At 45.9% G+C, this 19,751-nt stretch overlaps 1 protein-coding gene across 2 annotated transcripts; it reads left to right on the top strand.

Moving 5' to 3' along the window:
* The first annotated feature begins 13,558 nt into the window (after window positions 1-13,558).
* LOC124970815 (uncharacterized) lies at window positions 13,559-19,286 on the top strand. Of its 2 annotated transcripts, XR_007106195.1 has the most exons (3): window positions 13,559-15,167; window positions 15,708-15,771; window positions 19,071-19,286. XR_007106195.1 is itself a non-coding variant. In XM_047534427.1 (2 exons), exon 1 carries the CDS (start codon window positions 13,722-13,724, stop codon window positions 15,117-15,119), a length of 1,398 nt encoding a protein of 465 aa, XP_047390383.1. In that variant the 5' UTR covers window positions 13,560-13,721; the 3' UTR covers window positions 15,120-15,167; window positions 19,071-19,286. The 2 variants fall into 2 exon arrangements, 1 of the variants encoding a protein (XP_047390383.1); XM_047534427.1 differs by lacking the exon at window positions 15,708-15,771 and having other exon boundaries at window positions 13,560-15,167.
* The last annotated feature ends 465 nt before the right edge of the window (window positions 19,287-19,751 follow it).

Here is a 19,751-nt window from a genome sequence, read left to right as displayed (position 1 = left end):
CAAAGGTTTGCCCAGGGTCACACAATGACTTCTGGTAAAAGATAGGACGAGAATGGGGGAGGGCAGTAAGACCACAACCACATCATCCCACACCCCCTGCCTCATGTTTCTCATCTGTCCAAGGGTCATGTCGCCTCCTCAAGGGGCCACATGAGCCAAGAAAGGTGTACACAATAGGTGCTCGATACAGAAAAGAAATGACTATTGTGTGCAGTATCTGTTGTTTTTTGACCCTAATGCTAGCACTACTTAATTTCTCACCAATTTCTGTTGCTTTCACCTCATAAGTAAACTGCCATTGGAACCCTGGGCACCACCTTCTATCTCCATGGCCAAACTCTAGGAACCACCATGCACTACGGAAAACTGACTCTCCCGCTATTTCAACACCACCAGCACAGAGGGGTGACCCTAACACAACCTCAGCCCCCTAGAGTCCCCCTTTCACAGGAAAACACGAAGGATCAGAGAAACCAAGAGCCATGAAGTAAAGGAATCCAGATTTGACCTCATTTTTACAAGGTGCCAAACCTTTCAACCTCCTTCTATGAAAATCCAGGGCTTGGGTCCCCAGGCTGCCACACTCTGGAGGAACACTTTCCCCACTGGAGCGTGAGCTCCTCAGGCGAAGTCCAGGTCTCATTCCTCATTCCTGCTCTGCCTGGCGCACAGTAGGTGCTCAGTAAAGGCTTTCCCATATGTAATTTGGGTTTCAGATGCCCCAGCACTTGGGGTCAGAGAGGATGTGAGTGACAAACCTCAGTGTGCTACAATCATCAGGAAATGACAAGATCCCCTTGCCCGGGCACTTGCCCCCCCTGCCCAGGGTAGTGCTTTGAAACTGAAGCCCCAGGAGAAGAGAGAAGAGTGGGAGGCCCATGTGACAGATGAGCAGACAGCTCAGAGCAGGGGACAGGACAAGAAATTAGTTAACATGAAGAAGAGAAAGGTAATCCCAAAACCTCCCTTCCTCAATCTCATTCACTTAGTCCCCAGCCGAGGTTGACCTCTTGCTGTGCTGGGAGGGAGATCAGGTCAGTTCCCACCTCCAGAAATTCTCTGTGGGTTGGAGGGACAGGTACGAAAACACCAGGGGACCAGAAGATGTGACCAAGGCAGTGACAGAGGGCAGCCCAGGGCTATGGGCCTCTTTGTCTCAGTCTGGGTGCCTCCTGACACCCCTTAAAGCAGAGCCTGGGCTCAGGATTTCGAACCAGTGGATCCAGTGGATCATTTGGAAATGTATCCACGGAGCAGAGGTAACTGGGAAAGTGAAGAGGTAAAAGCTGGAACATGGATGGCTTCTAGAGGTGACCACATTAAAGGTCACTAAAGTTTAATCTCAAAAGAATCTTCTAGGGGTTCATCTAGAAATTGCATCCTAATTGTCTGCCAAAAGGTCAAATGAGAGAAGCACTTGCCACCCACCCCCAGTCCTTTATCCCATTGAGTGAGGGCAGCCCCGAGGGGAGCAGGGCAGGAAGTCAGAGGTTTCTGGATCTGGTCAAGGACCACGTGGACTTTTCGCAAGAGCCTGCCTGGAATCTGAGCTGAGAGGGAGAGGATGTGGGGCAGAGGACCGCCATTGTCCTGCCCTTCTCCCAGCCAGGTTAGCAATGGCACTGGAGTCAAAGAAAACTCTCAGACCAGAGTGGATGGAAAATGATGGGAAAATGGAGAGAAAGCATGCTAGGTTGAGGAACCTGCCTGCCCAGTGCACGTGGAAATTCCTAGAATGCTGGAAGATGTGGGGGGCAGTGGAAGACAGTGTAGGCCTCCACCTGGTGGACAGTCCCGGCACCAAGATCCAGCAGGGAAATCAGTGGAAGAAATACATAAAGGAGTGGAGGGAGGGGGAGGGGGAGGGGGAGGGGGAGAGCTGGGCAGGGAGAAAGTTCAGACCATAATGCAGGTCTGCCACCCTTTCAACCTTTACAACCCCCACAGCCCGCTGACTGTCTTTGGGGGCCCTCTTCCCATGTCACAGTGATGGGTTTGGTTTATTTTGGTGAGATTTCATGCTTTCCTGGGCACATTTTGTGTTCTAGGACTTTCTGTGGACCCTGATGAATTTTGGTGTGTGCTTGCATCTGTGTGTATGTGTGTGTCTGTACACGTAACAAAACAAACTCACCTTCACATCCCAGATTTAGATAGGAGAAGTCAACTGTGTAACTCCTCTTTCTGGTGGAGGCTGAATTTTAATAGAACAGAGTCTTTTGAGATGGGGATCACAAGTCATTTTTTTAATTTTTAATTTTTATTTTTTTTTTAGTTGTACCTGGACCCAAGACCTTCATTTTATGTATTTATTTTGTGAGGTGCTGAGGATCAAACCCAGTGCCTCACACGTGCTAAGCAAGTGCTCCACCACTGAGCCATAACTCCAGCTCTGTTTTTTGTTTGTTGTTTTTGGGTACTGGGGATTGAACCTGGGGCACTTAACTACTGAGTCACATTCCCAGCCCTTTTTATTTATTTATTTTTAAATTAAAAATTTTTTTCTAGTTGTTGAAAAAACTGGTTATTTTATTCATTTATTTATATGCAGTGCTGAGAATTGAACCCAGTGCCTCACACATGCCAGGCAAGTGCTCTACCACTGAGCCACTACCCCACACCCCTTTTCATTTTTTATTTTGAGACAGTCTTGCTAAATTGCTTAGGGCCTTGCTAAGTTGCTGCGGCTGTCCTCAAACTTGCAATCCTCCTGCCTCAGCCTCCCAAGTTGTTGGGATTATAGGAGTATGCCACCACGCTCTGCTTAGTGAGCATCTTTTGATGATCAGTGTGGAAGTATTTTCGTTTTAGAGTGAGAAGGGCGAGTTCCCAGCGTGTGCCAGGCATGCATCTGTCAGTCTCTTCATCCTCATAATGTCCTCAGAAACTAGTATGATTCTTAGCTCACACAGAACAAATCTGAGGCCCGGAGGAGGCCCCGCAGAGACTTGCTGTCAGGGCTGGGACAGCAGGGGCCAGGGAAAGCACGGGCATGTGGCTGATGTGAGGGTCACTGGTAAGTGCAGGATGCTGGGAGGTGCCCGTGGGCACCCGGCAGGGCAGCTCGCCATCCGCCTCAACTCCCTTCTGGAGTCCACCTCACTCTGAGGCCCAGACAGCTGACCGTGGAGCTAGAGCCACCTTCACTCTTTGTCTCCTCTGGACCTCAGAAACTCAGGCAGGCCAAGTCCCCTGACAGGAACCACGTCACATTTCTGATCTGGGAACAGACAAGTCTATGGGCTCCTGGGGGAGATTTGGCTTTTTGCACATTAATCACACAGGAAAAATACCACATTTACATATTTAGTTTTTGTAGCGTGAACTTCTGGTGTGAAAACCAAAAACTCATCACCAAGGCCAAGGTCAAGGAGTTCCTCTTCCCGTGTTCTCTAGGAGTGTTATGCTTCAGGTCTTACAGCTAAGTCTCTTGTCCTTTTCGATTTGGTTATTGTGGATCCTGTAAGTCAAGGGTTCACTTTCCTTCCTTACTTGTGGAAATCCAGTTTCCCAGTGGCATTTATTTAAGACACTCTCCATTCCCCATTGTGTCCTCTTGGTGCCCTTGTGGAAAACTAGTTGACCATCTGTGCTGATAAATGAGGATAATTCTGTCAGTGTGAAGGTGCATGCCCATCATCCCAGTGGCTCAGGAGGCTGAGGCAGGAGGATCACAAGTTCAAAGTCAGCCTTAGCAATTTATTGAGGCCCTAAGCAACTTAGCTGAGACCTGTGTCTACACAAAAATTGTAAAAGGGCTGGGGATGTGAGGCCCCTGGATTCAATCCACAGTACCAAAAAAAAAAAAAAAAAAAAAAGAATGGAGATCTGATCTGTAAAAGGCAAACACATCAAAAACCATACGTTTAGCAAATCTGAGGGACATCATGACGCTCTGGGTGAGGCTCTAAAGGATGCTATACTTGGCCAGCAGAACCAGGGTTACCTGGAACCTGGAGGTGGACTCGACTTGCTTCTGCAGATTCTCCATTTCTTCATCTCCCGCCTGCCCTGCCCCCTGCCATGATTTAGAATTGCTTTCATCAAACCGGCACCATCTTGACCCCATTTTAAAGCATCTTCCCCTGGTCCCCTTATCCTGACAACTGACACGCACTTTATCCATACATAAAAAATATAAAAACAGCACGCTCATCTTCGTGCATGTGATTCTTCTTCCACTAAACGATTTTCCTAATCATGGTCTCTGTTTGCACCATTCCCAGAAATGTCTGTGAACTGTGGCTTCTCCCAGAAATGTGGAGTAGCTTCAGATTTGTAAATATAACGAACGTTGTCTCATCTTGGGTGAATTTTCTCTGTATATCTTTCTTCCAAACTTTTGTTCCTATTTCTTCCATAATTGGGTCTAAAGACTTCACGAAGGTTTCAAGGAAAACATGCGTCAGGGTTTCCCTGCGAGGCTGGTGTTCAGTGTCTGCACTCACTTATAGCTCCCTGTTTCCTCCATAGCCAACCTCAGTTTCTGCTCTGCCTCTGACAGAGCTGCCTTTGGGATTCCACTGCTCATGTTCCCTCGTTTTCAGCTCCATGAGATGGGAAAGAAATACAGGGAACCCAGCAGCCCCTGCAAATTAATGTATTATCTCCCCACCAGGCATGAATCATAAGGTTATGGCTGGAAGGTCCCCTCCCGGTTTTCCTATAAATGCAGACCCACAGCAAGATCAGAGGAGAGGAAGCCTCCCTTTGGGGGAGAAACACAAGACACAAGTCACTATAGGTTGCTGGAAAGTTCTCTGCCCCTTCAAGCCTTTCCTCAAAGCTCTGTATTTCTTTTTTTTTTTTTTTTTTTTTTTGGGGTGCTGGGGATCGAACCCAGGGCCTTGTGCTTGCAAGGCAAGCACTCTACTGACTGAGCTATCTCCCCAGCCCCAAAAGCTCTGTATTTCTGCTCACCAGGAAACAAGTCATTTGTTATACAATAGCACCTACTCGACGCCTGAGCTGATTGATGAATACCTATTTCAGCACCGGGCTGACTACATCCCAACTCAACTCAGGAGGATGAGCAGGGCATCCTGGCTAGCTGACTGCCATGGGACCACCTGATTCTCAGTGAAAGTCTGTGACATGACTTGGGCAGTCGTCCTGAGAAATCTTTCCAAGACATGACTTAGCCCTGAAGTTTGTTGTGGGACATTTCCATGATTCCAAAGTATAACTCCTGTCAACTATTTCAAAGATGCAGATTAAGGGGAAAGGCAAATCTCTGTGCTGGCAACTGTTAGGTCAGAAATTAGGCAACTGTAGGGGGCAAAGCTGAGCAGCCAGAACAAAGACCAGCCCACCAAAGGTGACCAGAAAGTCGCAGCAAGGTGGATGGAAATTTCCACTGACCCTTTACACCAACCTGTCACTCAACAGGACCCCCTCCCATCCCAGTCTATAAAAACTCTGGGCAGCCAGGGCCACTTACGATTTTCTCTGGGTCCCTATACCCTGGGAATCTGGGAATTTTGCCCAAGAGCCAAATTCCAATAAAGCTTGCTTTGACCACTTTCTGTCCCATTTTATTTGGCCGCTAACTGTGCCCGCCGAGACCCGCCAAGCTTACATTTGGTCCCGCCACCGAGCCCACCTGAGCTTACAGCAACCTCTAACTCAACCAAAAAATGATGTGAACTGCCAGAGACCCAGGCAGGGTGCTGTTATTGGACATAGATGACAGCTGGCAGGGCATGGCCGCAGTGCCCATGTACTTTAAGAAGGTAGAGTCAGCGACGGTGAAGGCAGCGAGGGCCATGGTCTAGAAGGGCAAGGTGAACCATCTCAAGGTGAGCACACTGATGTACAGAATCCAGAAAAACAATATAGCCATCTGGAGGGTTCTATGACATGAAATGCGTGAATGGTGGCTCAGAGGTCCATGGGAGGGTGGTAGGATGCAAGGGGAAGAAGCACAGGAGGAGTTAAAAAAAAAAAAAAAAAAAAAAAGCAAGACTCCATTGGGGGCCATGGATGTATCTAATGTCCTGAATGGAGTGACAGTTGCTGGGACACAGAAGCAGCAGCAGCCCTCATGGGGGCTAAAAAGCAGAGGCCTCACTGAAGGGTGGTATTAAGGGATGGAGTGGCAGCAGGGATGGGCACCAAGTCAGGGCTGACCACCCTGGACACTCCCTGAGGGCTCCCCCTTCGGCAGGGTCTGTGGGGAGCCTCCCAGGGCAGATGGGTAGCCCCGCAGGCAGTCTCCTTCCTGGCCCTGTCCTGGCTATGGAATGGAGCTGGGAGCTTCCCCAGATGCCGGTGCCAAGAGGGAGCATCTGGCCGTGGGACGTGCTGGACTGGGGATGAGGGTGATGGCGGAGGGAAGGCGTTAGCACAGACTGACTCACTGAACAAACGCACCCAGGTGCCGTGGCTGCTGCAGCTCACCTGGGCCCTCCAAAAGAACAGAGGACTTCCGAGAAGGGCAGCAACCAAAAACACTGGGACCTCAGACCCCTCCAAATCAACCCTCTCCACACCCCCTCCAAACCCCACCATATTGAGGAAACTGGGGCACCCTGGGATTTGCCTAAGGTCACTGATTACATCCCAATAAACTCCTTTCTCTTAAGTTTTTTTTTCCATTTAATAATCATCATTTCCTCCTTCTCCTTCTTCTTATATATTTATTTATTGGTACTGGGAATTTAACCCAGGACAATTTACTACTGAGCTACATCGCCAGCCTTTCAAAAAAAAATTTTTTTTTTAATTTTTTGAGACGGTCTCACTAAGTTGCTTGGGGGATCACTAAATTGATGAGGCTGGTCTTGAATTTGTGATCCTCTTGCCTCCGCCTCCCCAGTCTCTAGGATTACAGGTATGCACCACTGCACCCAATTCTTTACCGTTTAACCTTGCCAGTGATGGTTTTGGGCACCTCTGGGACAAACTCCACCTGGTTGAGAAGAAAGCAAATCCATCCTGAATCTGCTGCAGTATCTCACCAATTCCTCATGGCCCTCCTTTCCCCTTCACAATCTCCATAGAGGATGAAACCACATCGTGGCCTAAATGGGGTACACTGAGCACTGCAGATTCCTTTCCCCAAGTCCCTAAAGCTGGAAGTAGCCATGTGACTGGCTTTGTCCATGAAATGGGTGGAAGGAAGCAGGTCTCAGCTGGGCAGTCTGGAATCATTGGCTCCCCGGCTCTTCCACCTCTTACAGTGTCTGCCGGGTATCAAAGCAGTGGCTACTCCTTTACCTCTGTCCCAGGATGAATGGACGTGGGGTTAGGAACCCTCAAAGTTTGGGGAGCCATATTATCTGCAGTGACATCCCACTGCCTACCTGGGGAGAGCATCCATTCTGTTGTCAGTGAGGCAACCTCAACTCACAACAGAAGCATGAGATTTATCATCAGACACGTGTGTGACTTATAGCTCTGCCCACCCTGTTCCCTATATACTGGAGATTGAACCACTGAGCCACATCCCCAGCCCTTTTTCTTTTTATTTTGAGACAGGGTCTTGCTAAGTTGCTTAGGGCCTTGCTAAATGGCTGAGGCTGACCTCAAACTTTCAATCCTCCTGCCTCAGTCTCCCGAGTCCCTGGGATTACAGGCGTGTGCCACTGTGCTCAGCTAGCTCTGCCTCTTAATGACTGCAACCCCGGGTAATCCACTCTGAGTCTCTGAGTCTCAATTCCCTCTCTGTAAAATGGGGTAGTTGTGCCATCTCAGGTTGTGGGGAGGTGTAAATGAAACACCAGTGCAGGTTGAGCGTGGAGTCCATGGCCTGGCACGCACAGTAAGCACTCAATGCATGTCAGCCAGGGAGCTTCAGAACGTGCACACATGGATGCAGTAAAGCACTACAAGAAGAAAACATAATGTTTTGACATGCATATTCCTTTATGCGTTATTTTAAACCTATTGGAGAATATTAAGTATATTCTTTCAAGGCCTGACTTTTCTGTTAGTAGTATATTGGTGAGTTAGTTTTGTGTCAAAAATAAAAAAAAAAAAATCTGCTCCATTAGTTTAAATCACACAACATGGGTCAATTTCATGAATAATTAAATCGTTTACTGTTGGGCAGTTCTGACTTGCATGTTCTGTGCAGAAGAGTCAGGCACACTTCACACTTTCCTCCACTGTCTCACTCTTTCCAGAAGCATGAAGTTGACCTGATGCCTCAGAACACACCTCAGGACAAGAAAGCCCCCTGACCTTTGAAGAAGACACCACTGAGCCCTGGGTCAGGTGCATTCATACAAATCAGCCAACTGCACATAGGTCAGGGCTCAGCCTCGCTGGAAATCAACACAGAAACAGGTGTTTCTCAAGGGCGCTCCTTGATCTTGGATGGGGAGGGATCAAAATTTAAGAACAGAATAAAATTTAAAATAGGAACTTCCTTGGAAAGGAAGAGTATCAATAAACCCTTGAGATGAATAGCACTGGTCAGTCACCTTCTCCAAGCCACAGGTAACTGTGAAGTCTTTCAGTCTATAATCTGCATAATCTGCCTTCCAAAGCAGTCAGATACTATATAAATATTTATGAATAGAAATGCATTTAAAAAGACTAATATGGGGCTGAGGGTCCAGCTCAGTGGTATAGCAAGTAGTTAGCATGCATGGGACAATGCTTGAATTTGTTAAATTCTTTTTCTACGATTTAGATTCACTTCCATTAGATAAGGCAAGTGTTACGGTTTGGATATGAGGTGTCCCCCAGCTCCTGTTAATGCAGGAATATTCAGAGGTGAAGTGATTGGCTTGTGAGAGCTCTAATCTATAACCATGCTAGTCTAAATGATGGGGTGGTAACTCTAGGCAGGTAGGGTGTGGCTGGAGGAGGTAGGTCGCTTGGGGCATGTCCAGGAAAGGTAGCCCTTTACCCCTCTCCTCCTTTCTGCTTCTTGACCTTGCCAGGAGCTGAGCAGTTTTCCTTCCCTCACCCCTGGTACTGCCTCATTTGAACCCAGAGTAATGGAGTCAGCTGTCCATGGTCTGAGAGTTCTGAATCCATGAATCCCAAATAAACTTTCTTCTCTAAGTTGTTATTGTTGGATATTTTGGTCACAGCAATGCAAAAGTTAACTAAAATAGCTACAATATTGACTATGGTATTAAAGAATTTGTCCATGTTCCTGTCTGATATCCTCACAATTCCACCTTACACTGTGTATCCATATAAGTAAAACGCATTTTGTATGTTGATTCAAGTATAGTAGCTAAGTGTGGTAGCACACAACTGTAGTCTCAGTTACTAGGGAGGCTGAGGCAGAAGGATCATAAGTTCAAGACCACCCTGGGTAACTTAGCGAGACACTGTCTCAGAATATAATAAAAAGGGCTGGAGATGTAGCTCAGTGGTACAGTGATTGCCTAACATGCTCGAGTTCAATCCCCAATACAACACACACACACACACACACACACACACACACACACACACACACACGGTCAAAGCTGTCGCTATGTCATTTCCTTATCTATTTAAAGCTTTCCAGATTCTGAGTTGACATTAATTCCCTTACACATTTCCTTACGCATTTCCCAAACTTATCCCCATGCAGCATCAATTATCATAAAGCTCTATTCTCATCTTCACCATATTTCACAGGTTAGTAAAAACTGGGTTTATGTAATGACATGTCTTACCTTTTTTTTTTCCCCCCCACTATGTCACTAGCCCTTTTATTTATTTTTTATCTTAGGACAGGATCTCACAAATTTTCCCTGACTGAACTTGATATCATCTTCCTGTCTTGGTCTCCCAAGTAGCTGGGATTACAGGTGTGTGCCACCAAGGCCCGCACCACCACGGGTGCTATGATGGCAATTTTTTATGGATGCAGCTTGTCCTACCTCAAGCTGCTTTTCTGAAGATGATGACGGTTTTCACTATCCCCAGAAATGCTGTCATGAACTGAGCTTCCACACAGTCTGGCCAGCACTGGGGATCAGGAAATTTTTAGTAACTTAACATTTCTTTCTTCATTCCTTAAAACAACTTATGTTTTTCTTGAGTGAACTCTTTCTATATATGTCTTCTGAACATTTGTTTCTGTTTCTGTTTTAATCAGGTCTGAACATTGTACAAAGGTTAAAAACAAAAAGCCCAGCTGGGCACGGGAGTGTGTGCCTTAATCCTGGTAGGTTGGAAGACTGAGGCAGGAGGATTGCAAGTTCAAAGCCGGCCTCAGCAATTTAGGGAGGCCCTAAGTGAGACTCTGTCTCTAAATAAAATATGAAAAAGGGCTAGGGTGTGGCTTAGTGGTTAAACACCCCTGGGCTCAATCCCTGGTCCCTCAAAAAAAAAAAAAAAATCCCCTTCAATTCTTTCTGATTTTGACAAACAGCTTCCAGAACAGAGGACAGAACAATGAATACCTATATGCACTTCATTGAGAGTCTTCCCTTATTAATATTTGCCAATTTGCTTTTTCTAATTATCTATATATACTTTTTAATGGCTGAACTTTTTTTTTTTTTTTGTGGTGTTGGGGATTGAACCCAGGACCTTGTGCATGTGAGACAAGCACTCTACCGAGTTATATCCCCAGCCCTCAACTATTTTTATATATATTTTTAGTTGTAGATGGACACAATACCTTTATTATTTCTTTATTTTTATGTGGTGCTGAGGATCGAACCCAGTGCCTCACATGTGCTAGGCAAGCATCTACCACTGAGCCACAGCCCCAGCCCCTTGGTTGAACTATTTAAGAATAAGTTTTGACCTGGTGTGGTAGTTCAAGCCTCTAGTCCCAGCTACTCAGGAGGCTGAGGCAGGAAGATCCCAGGTTTGAGGCCAGCCTCAGCATCTTAGTGGGATTCTCCCTATTTTAAAAATAAATAAATGCCCTGAGATTTATACAATAACCACTATTCCTGAGTTGCCCAAAGGGAACAAAATTGTATCCTGGGGCATTTAGTATAAAATTTCTGCTTTCTGATTTTAGATTCTATTCTAAAATCCTATTCTATATTTGTTTTATAATATTAATGTTTCCAATACTATCAAGGAAACTGATGTTGTGAGAAGATGAACCATATTTTTATCGTGTAGCATCAGGTACACCTGAAAATAGTTCAGGAGTATAAACCAGGGTTAGAAGTAGTCTTACCAGGAACTGTAGCTCAGTGGTAAAGTGCCTGGAGCATTGGAGTCCCTTCCCAGCACCACGTATGTGTATACACACACACACACACACACACACACACACACACACAATGATTTTATTAATTAAATCAAGTTCATAAAACAATACTTGCTTAACTTGTTAAAAAACCTACCAAGGAGCTGGGGATGCAGCTTAGTGGTAGGGTACTTGCCTAGCATGTTCAGGGCCTTGGATTTGATCCAAAATTCCACTTTTAGCAACCGAGGAACCCAAAACTGGTGCTTATAGATATTCATTACCTGAATGGGGCTGGGGATGGGTTCAGTAGTTAAGTGTCCCCTGGATTAAATCCCCAGTACCCCACCCCCCCAAAAAAATCACCTGAATGACCAAGAGTGATTTCTAATGCATGCAATTCCAGCAACTCAGGGGAATGAGCCAGGAAGATCTTAAATTAGAGGCCAGCCTGGGCAATTTAGTGAGACCCTGTTTCAGAGTTTAAAAAAAAAAAAAAAAAAGTGGGGGGAGGGGCTGGGGATGTAGCTCAGTGGTAGAGTAACCTTGGGTTCAATCCCCAGTAGGAAAAATAAAATAAAAAATAATTATCCTAGTGACAACAGTTTTTCTTTTTCTTTGCAGTAACAGATTAACTCCCTGGCCCTGCACACGTCAGGCAAGCACTCTAGCACTGAGCCACACCCAAGCCTTCCTATTTTTTATTTTGAGACAGGGTGTTTGCTAAATTGACTCAGCCTGCCTCTGTCTCCTGCGTCGTTAGAATTACAGGTGTGCACCACCATGCCCTCCCAGGAACACCAGGTCTTAAATGTGTTTCATTCTCTTACGTTTAAAATGAACTCATTCTTAATCTATTTAATTTAAAGGTTACATTCAGTTTGTTATTAATGTTTTTTCCGGTTCTGGAGACGGAACTAGGGCCTCCCCCACGCAAGCAAGGGCTCTACAACTGAAGTCACACCCTAGCCCAGATTTTCTTTTTGGTACCAGAGATTGAACCCGGGGGGTCAATTTACCCCAGAGCTACCTCCCCAGCCCTTTTTAACCTTTATTTGAGACAGATGTAAGATTAACGTTCTCTTTTCTGGCAAAGTTACACCTGTAGTTTGAGTTTCCTAATATACAACAAAGTGGTTAGCACACCCTTCTACAGAAGTAAAACTGTCTTGCACAGCACCCTGATATTTCTAACACAGGGGGCTTGCTAAATTGCTGAGACTGGCTTCGAACTTGCAATCCTCTTGCCACTGGGATTACAGGCATACGCCACAGCGCCGGGCCAGGTTGGTTTTTCTTTTCTTTTATTAAAATTTGTTCTTTTTATATATACATGACAGTAGTGTATTTTGACATATTATACGTAATGAAGTATAACTTCCCATTCTCAAAGTTGCACATGATGAGGAGTTACACTAGTCGTGTATTCATATATGAACGTAGGAAAGTTATGTCCGATTCATTCTACTGTCTAGTTTTTCTATTTTTAAAAATTTTTAGTTGTGAATGGATTTTTATTTTATTTATTTATATGCGATGCTGAGAATCGAACTGAGTTCCTCACAGGTTCGAGGCAAGCACTCTACCACGAGCTACAACCCCAGTTTTTCTATTTTTGACACATTTATTTTCTTAGTTCAACTGGTTGAGTATGGGCAAAGTATTCTTTTTTCCCTTTTTTTTTTTTTCTTTTTTTTTTTTTGGTACTGGGGATTGAACCCAGGGGCACTTAACCACTGAGCCAGGTCCCCAGCACCTCTCACCTTTTTTATTGAGACAGGGTCTCACTAAGTTACTGTGGGCCTCACTATCTTGTGATCCTCCAGTCTCAGCCTCCACAGCCGCTGGGATTACAGGCATGCGCCTCCACGCCCGTCTTAAAATCCACTTTTAACCTAAAAGCAGTCCCCTTTTTTAGTCCAAATATTGAGGGTCTGGGCAAATAGGTAAACAAACGCGGTTCAGCAACCAAAGTGAAGAAACTGGAGTGGCCCCTAGCAGAACCCATCTGGCGGTCTGCCACTACCCGGTGCAAGTATGTCAACAGTCACCGCTTTGAGGCGGAGAGATAAGAGGGAAATTAAGATCTGCCTATCAATAAACCCTAATTTAGCCAATTCTCCGCCACAACAAAGAAAAAACAGGCACTCCTCGGATAATGGCTGCGCCTGGGGCTAAGCTGCGCTCCAGCTGGTGGGGAGAGCGTCCTTGTCCCTTTGCCGTCGTTCAAGACCTCACCCTCGCGCAGGAAGGTGAGGACCTGGGGGAGAGGAATGTAGCTGGATCCCTCCCCGACTGCTGGTCGAGGGTCTGGATAAGTAACTTCAACGTTCGCTGAGCCCGAGTATGCGAGGCCAAGGCCCCTGGACGCAACCTCGCTGACTGACTCCGGAGCGCCGCGCAGGCGCAGAGAGCGGGCGGCGGGGCGTACTGCGCAGGCGCACATCTCCAGGCGGGCCCCGCGTTCTCAGGACCGGCGAGGGGCGACCTCACTTCCCCCTCTCACCCCGCCTCTTGCGTTGCCATGGGAACCTAGCGGTCAAAGCCGGCCTGTGGCGGCGCCGCTGGCCGGCCGGATCGCCTTTTGCGGACGTTGAGGCGGCGACCGTGGGAGCCCATGGAGTTTCCAAGTAAAACCAGCATGATGACCGGGAAGCGGTCGGGCCTGGGCCGCTGCAGGCACTTCTTCTGGCTGGGCGTCCTCTTCGACACCGTGGGCGCGGCGGTGCTGTTCACCGGCGTCTTCGCCGACCTGTTCTTCTACGACATGCTGCTCTACCTGGGCGCCATCATCATCTTCTTCAGTCTCCTCTGGTGGGTCTCCTGGTACACCGGCAACATCGAGCTGCTCCCCGAGGACGCCCTGCCGAGCGGCCCCCGGAGACCCTCGGACTCGGTGGTGAGGAACATACGCCGGAGCGTCAGCCTCCGCTTCTCCCAGACCTTCGCGACCTTCGCCGTCGCGCTGCAGCGGGTGCGGCGGCGCGGGCTGCGGGGGCGCTCGCCCCGGCTGACTCCGCAGACCACCCCCTGGAGCTTGTCGGTCCCCGACGTGCCCGAAGGGGGACGGAAGAGCGTGGACGCCAGGGACGTCTGCCGGGAGCGTGCGGGCCCCACGCCCGCAGACGACGGGCGTTCGGAGGCAGTTGGCGCCCCAGGCCCGGCAACTGCGTCGAGGACCCATCTGGAGTGGCCCGCGTTCCCGCAGTACTCCGGGGAAGGGCGGCCGCCTTTACCCATCCATCTCTCCAAGAGCCAGCCTGTGACTCCATTGCCCTCTGCTCTGAAGCCCGATGCCTTTCCTGCTGCTAGGAGCGACGTCCTTGTTTCCTTGCCCTCTGCAGGCCGGCCTCCAGTTACCCTCCCCGTGACGAGCCAGCTTGCAGTCCCCGGGCTCGCCCAGAGCCACCCCTCCCTGCCTGTGCTCTCTCGGGACCACTCCCTGGTATCTGTGACCTCGCAAAGCGAGAATCTTTCTCATTCTCAGCTTTTCAGTGTTAAGGATTCTGAAAGCCAGATTCTGACACCCCAGGTTTCTGAAATGCCACTTCTGTCCACCCAGTCTTTTCAGAATGTGGGCCTGCAGCCCTCTCCGGAGATCCGGGACTTCGTGACGGTTTATCACTCCCAGCAGTTCTCCAAAAGCTCTTTATTGCAGGAGCCGTCAAATCGGTCTTCAGATCTCCTGGAGATGTCTAAGAAGATAGTGGCTCAGGTTTTTGAGAGTCTGCCATTACCCATCCAGAAACCACCCCAGCAGATCCCCGACCCCATGACACCTGTCTCTGAGGCTGCAGATCCAGCCTCCCAGTCCCAGCAGTCTGTCCCCACTGACATCGTAGATCTAGCCTCCGAGTCCCAGCAGTCTGTCCCCACTGACATGGCAGATCCAGCCACTGGGTCCCAGCAGTCTGTCCCCACTGACATGGCAGATCCAGCCTCCGCGTCTCAGCAGTCTGCCCCCACTGACAGCGCTCTAGCTTTGTGGGCAGCAAATAAAGTTCATCCTCTTTAGTAGGGACCAGACCTCCGCCGTTTGACTGACTGCAGAGGCCTCAGCCAAGTAAGTGCCTTTGGACCAGGTTGTCTCTTGCTTGAAAAAACAAAGTTAGTGGAAGTGAAGTGGCTTTGGCCTTTGTGGATTAGTCATTTTGAATATTGGTAGTATTTTTGTTGTCGTTATTGTTCTTTTAGGTTTTCCCCGCTTTGGGTACTGGGGATTGAAGCCAGCACTAGTGCACTGTGTGGATAAGGATAAGGTTTTGCCCACTCAAGCAGATAATGACATCAGTTCCTTTTATTTAGGCTTAGAGAGAGTAGCAGTTACATTCTTTTGGGATGGGTAGGAGATTTGGGTTCTGCAAGGTTTCTGGAACAGGAAGTTTTAAGGTGGTACAGCATATATTAAATGACATCAAGTCCTACCTAGGGTGGGGAAGTTATTCGTTTTTTCAGTCCTTTTGCTTTTATCAGGGAGATTAAGTTGGGGTGTAGTGCCCTTTAACACCTCTGTAATGCTTCAGTGGGCAAAAACTGTACATAGCTAGAATTTAATAACATATTCACAAACATCTAAGTGATACTGGCTTTCTGTTTACAACAGGAATGGATGCTTTTTGAAATACATTTATTTAAGTAAAAAGTATTTTACACCAATCATTTTAAAGGTAAGAGTTAATTGTACAAGTGAAACTTCAAATATTTTGAAGTTTGGAAAACATTTGGCAATTTGTACTATCACAATAGCTTTCTACTAAACTACAAATCCTTGGCGCTACACTGCTTAGTGAATTTATGGTAAGGTTGTTGAAGTCAAATTCCACTTACTTCCCCAACCCCTTGTCAATTAGAAAGGTAGGAAAGGTCCTGTGAAGGTTAGAATTGGTGACTTTCCTTGGCTTTGGGTTAAATGCTTCTTAATAGTATGCATTGCTCTGCATGAGTTTCCTGGTCTCTGTCTCCAATTATGTTGCAAGTTAACTGCTGTAGAATATAGAGCAGAGCAGTAGGTGTCCTCCTTGTTGTCTAAACTGATCAACATGCTAAACATACCATTCAGAAAGATGTTCATTTATAGTTCATATTCGTTGGTTTCATTCCAGTAAGGAAAACAACTGAATATTAGGTGGAAGTCAAACTCCTTATTTCCTTAAAATTTTTTCCAACTCTCCTTTAAGAGAAAGTACATATAATACATATATATTCTACAGGTGTTCTTTAGGGGCAAAGCATTTTGGCTATTTTGGTTTTGTATAATTTGAACACCTGGATTATAACATGAAATACAATCAGAGACCCATGTTTATTTCTAAGGAAAAAAAAAGGCGGGGGCAGCTAGGGCTGCAGCTCAGTGGTGGAATGTTTGTCTAATATTCGTGAAGCCCTGGGCTCAATCCCCAGCACCACAAAAGCAAAAGCTAAAACTAAACCACACACTTGCAATCCCAACTGCTCAGGAGACTGAGTTGGGAGGATCCCAAGTTTGCCATCAACCTGGGCAACTTGGCAAGACCCCGTACCCGGCAAAACAGATAGCAGTCAGTAGTAGAGAGCTTGCTTAGCATGTGGGAGGCCCTGGGTTCAATCCCCAGCATCGCAAAAAAAAAAAAAAAAAAAAAAAAATAGATAAAGAGCAAAAAAGTAACAAACCCCAATCCCAGAAGGAAAGGACTTTGTTATTGGAAGGGATTACTTTCCTGTCCATAAACTCTAGTCTTTCAGGTAATTTATATGATTGAAGTAGTTCTTCATCCAAGTCTTAGAAACTTGAACTCTTATTCAGTGACAGGAACAACGTAAACCTAAACAAGGATAAAAGAATGCAGATCTTGCCTTGAGAAACCTTTGTACTCTTTGTTCTCAGAATCAAAGAAGTAACTAAAGTAGAGAGAATTATAGCTAAGGAAAGAGGAGGAGTAGGCTCCTTAGCAGACCAATGGAAGAGTTATCTTTTTGACAGAAAGAACCAAGCAATGCCCTTGTAATTTATTCATTGACTAGGCATTTATTGAATTTCTAGCACATTCCAGGCATTATATTAGGCCCTGGGGATTCAGAGCTGCATACGAAGACCCTGTTCTCTAAGCACTCACGATCTATCAAGGGAGACAGATAGAATGCTTTGAGAATACAAGTGTCTGGGTGGGAAGTGTCTGAGTTGCATCCTGAAGTTAGGTGTTCGGTGGATGAAGATGGGCAAGAGCATTCCTTGTGAAGGGAAAAGCGCCAGCAAAAAGGCACAGAGGTATAATAGTCTATGGCTTGTTGGAAACACATCTGCAAAGAATAGCCTGACACTAGTTCAGGGTGAGTGAGGTTTGGAGGTTGGAGAGAAAGAAAGGAATATGGAGTGTCTAAAGTTGAAGTTTAAGGAGTTAAAATGGGGCTAGATGGTAAAGCGTCTTTCCAGAGAATACCATTAATCTTGTAAGCATTTGGGAAAACTTTGAAGGCTTTTTAAGCAGGGTTCAGTTGTGTTCATAGTTTCCAGTTCTTGTGGCCTACACTGTAAAGTAATGGCAACAGGCCAGTAATAGAGATTAATTGGTAAGGTCTCACTCATAAATTTATAAGCTGAAAAGAGACCTCTTAGGTACTAGCAGCAGTTCCTAGCCAAAGTGTGGGCTCCATGGATATTCATCTTGCAGAACACTTTCAGATGTTTATTTTTATACATAACACTTTTTTTTTTGCTAGAGATGACATTATGTGAATAAACACCAAGTGCTCTAACACATTTCTGTATATTGGTGGTCAGATTAGTAATTATATAAACTGGGGTCCATAGACTTTTTTTTCTTTAAAGGTCAAGATAATAAGTATTTTAGACTTTGTGGACCACAAAGCAAAATCAAGGGTGTTATCTGGCTACTCTAATTGTGTCATTTGGAGGCATTCACCTGACCATGAACAACTGGCTCAAGGGGGATAGGACCTGGAAGGCTAGACCTGCCACCAATACTGTTGCCTTCACTCTGCCTCAGTGACACCCAGATCTGAGCCCTTGATTTTCCTAGTTTGGTTTGCTGGCCTAAGAAAAGATGCATTGCTGAGCCTCCTACTCTCAGATTTAGAGACCACCTTTTATTGCTTGGTACTCCCCATCATTGGAGTCCCTAAGATATGGGACTTCCCAGATCCTGGGAATGCCAGAAAGGCAGGCCCTTGGAGTGCTTAGCTTGAAACTGATGCCCCAGCTCGTCATCATTTTTTTTTTTTCTCCCTGTAGTTATTTGAGTCAAACCCAGGGCTCTGAACATGCTAGGCAAGCACTCTTTGAGGCTTCTATTGAGAGTCCACAGTGAAGCAGAAACTTGGGGTGGGGAGGGGTGCCACTGGCATCTAATGAGTGGAGGTGTTGGCAGACATCCTAGCAATGCACAGGGCAACCCCACAACACAGACTTACCTGGCCAAACCTCCTTGGTGTGAGGCTGAGAAACCCGGATCTACAATTATGAAAGATTGCTCTATTTTTCTTGATCTTCAGGTGACTCAACTGTGTTATTTTTTAATCAACACACACACATGAAGCATTTATTAAAAATAATAACTGTTGGGTGTTTATAATACGCTACAATGATACTAAGCTATCTACGGGCATTTTATCACAACAATCAAGAGTTAGGCACCACTGTTACCGCCTTTTTGAGATTCGATATTGGCAGGTTAGGTAATTTTTCCAAATCACATAAACAGAGGAGCTTGAATAGATGTAAAATGGATGTATAATGTATGTATGTATATATAAGTATATATGATGTTTTCCTTCCAAATTGTTGTTACATGTCCTTTAAGCTATAACCTATATAATAGATAATCTAGATAATCTATCAGCTACTTCTCTATTTAAAACTTTACTGGTAGAGAAAGTGAGACTCAGCAACTCCCCAATTTTCTTGTTCCACTCTAGATTATCATGTTTATATAAATATCACCTCAAATAAAAATTGCTTTTTTCTTTCCAGAACTGACCAATGTTTCTACAGATTTAACTGCCAACTTTATAAAAGCAACAGTACTTACTCTAAATCTCGTTTTGGAAACTTCCATGTGGAGTCCTGACCTATCTCAGATCGTAGACTGCCTGTGCCAAGTTGACCTGTTTCAGTGTTGGGAAAGTTTTCCAGCTTTGGAGAAGTTATCTATTGCCAGAATTGTAAAACGTAATAAATTGCTATTCCAAACAAGCTTGGTTTTTAAAATGTTGGTTTTTATATTTTTAAAATATGTTTTTAGATGTTGATAGACCTTTATTTTTATAATTGAACCCAGAGCCTCACACATGCTAGGCAAGCACTCTACCACTGAGCCACAACCCCAGCTCCCAATAAATTGGTTTTTAAAATGGACTTCTTTATGAAGGCATTTCAGCATTCAAATGGAAAATAATGTCTCACATATTCTGAATGAATAAGAATGTAAGTACACTGGGCACATGGTTGGCACACAGCCTCAGCAACTTAGCAAAGTCCTAAGAAACTCAGTGAAACCCTGTCTCATAAAATATTTTAAAAAGGGTTGGGATGTGGCTCGATGGTTAAGCACTCCTGGGTTCAATCCCCAGTACAATCAGTCAATCAATCAATCAATACCCACAACTTGAGTTTCCCAGTTCTCCAAGGATTTAAAATCTGATTTAATTGCTT

This window comes from Sciurus carolinensis, chromosome 18 (assembly GCF_902686445.1).
Source record: "Sciurus carolinensis chromosome 18, mSciCar1.2, whole genome shotgun sequence".
NCBI lineage: Eukaryota > Metazoa > Chordata > Mammalia > Rodentia > Sciuridae > Sciurus > Sciurus carolinensis.
Note: the sequence above shows the minus strand (reverse complement) of the source record. Positions and strands in the feature narration are given on the sequence as shown.

Excerpts from the sequence above, each read along its gene's own strand:
- LOC124970815 (XM_047534427.1), top strand. The coding sequence starts at position 13,722 with ATGGAGTTTCCAAGTAAAACCAGCATGATGACCGGGAAGCGGTCGGGC.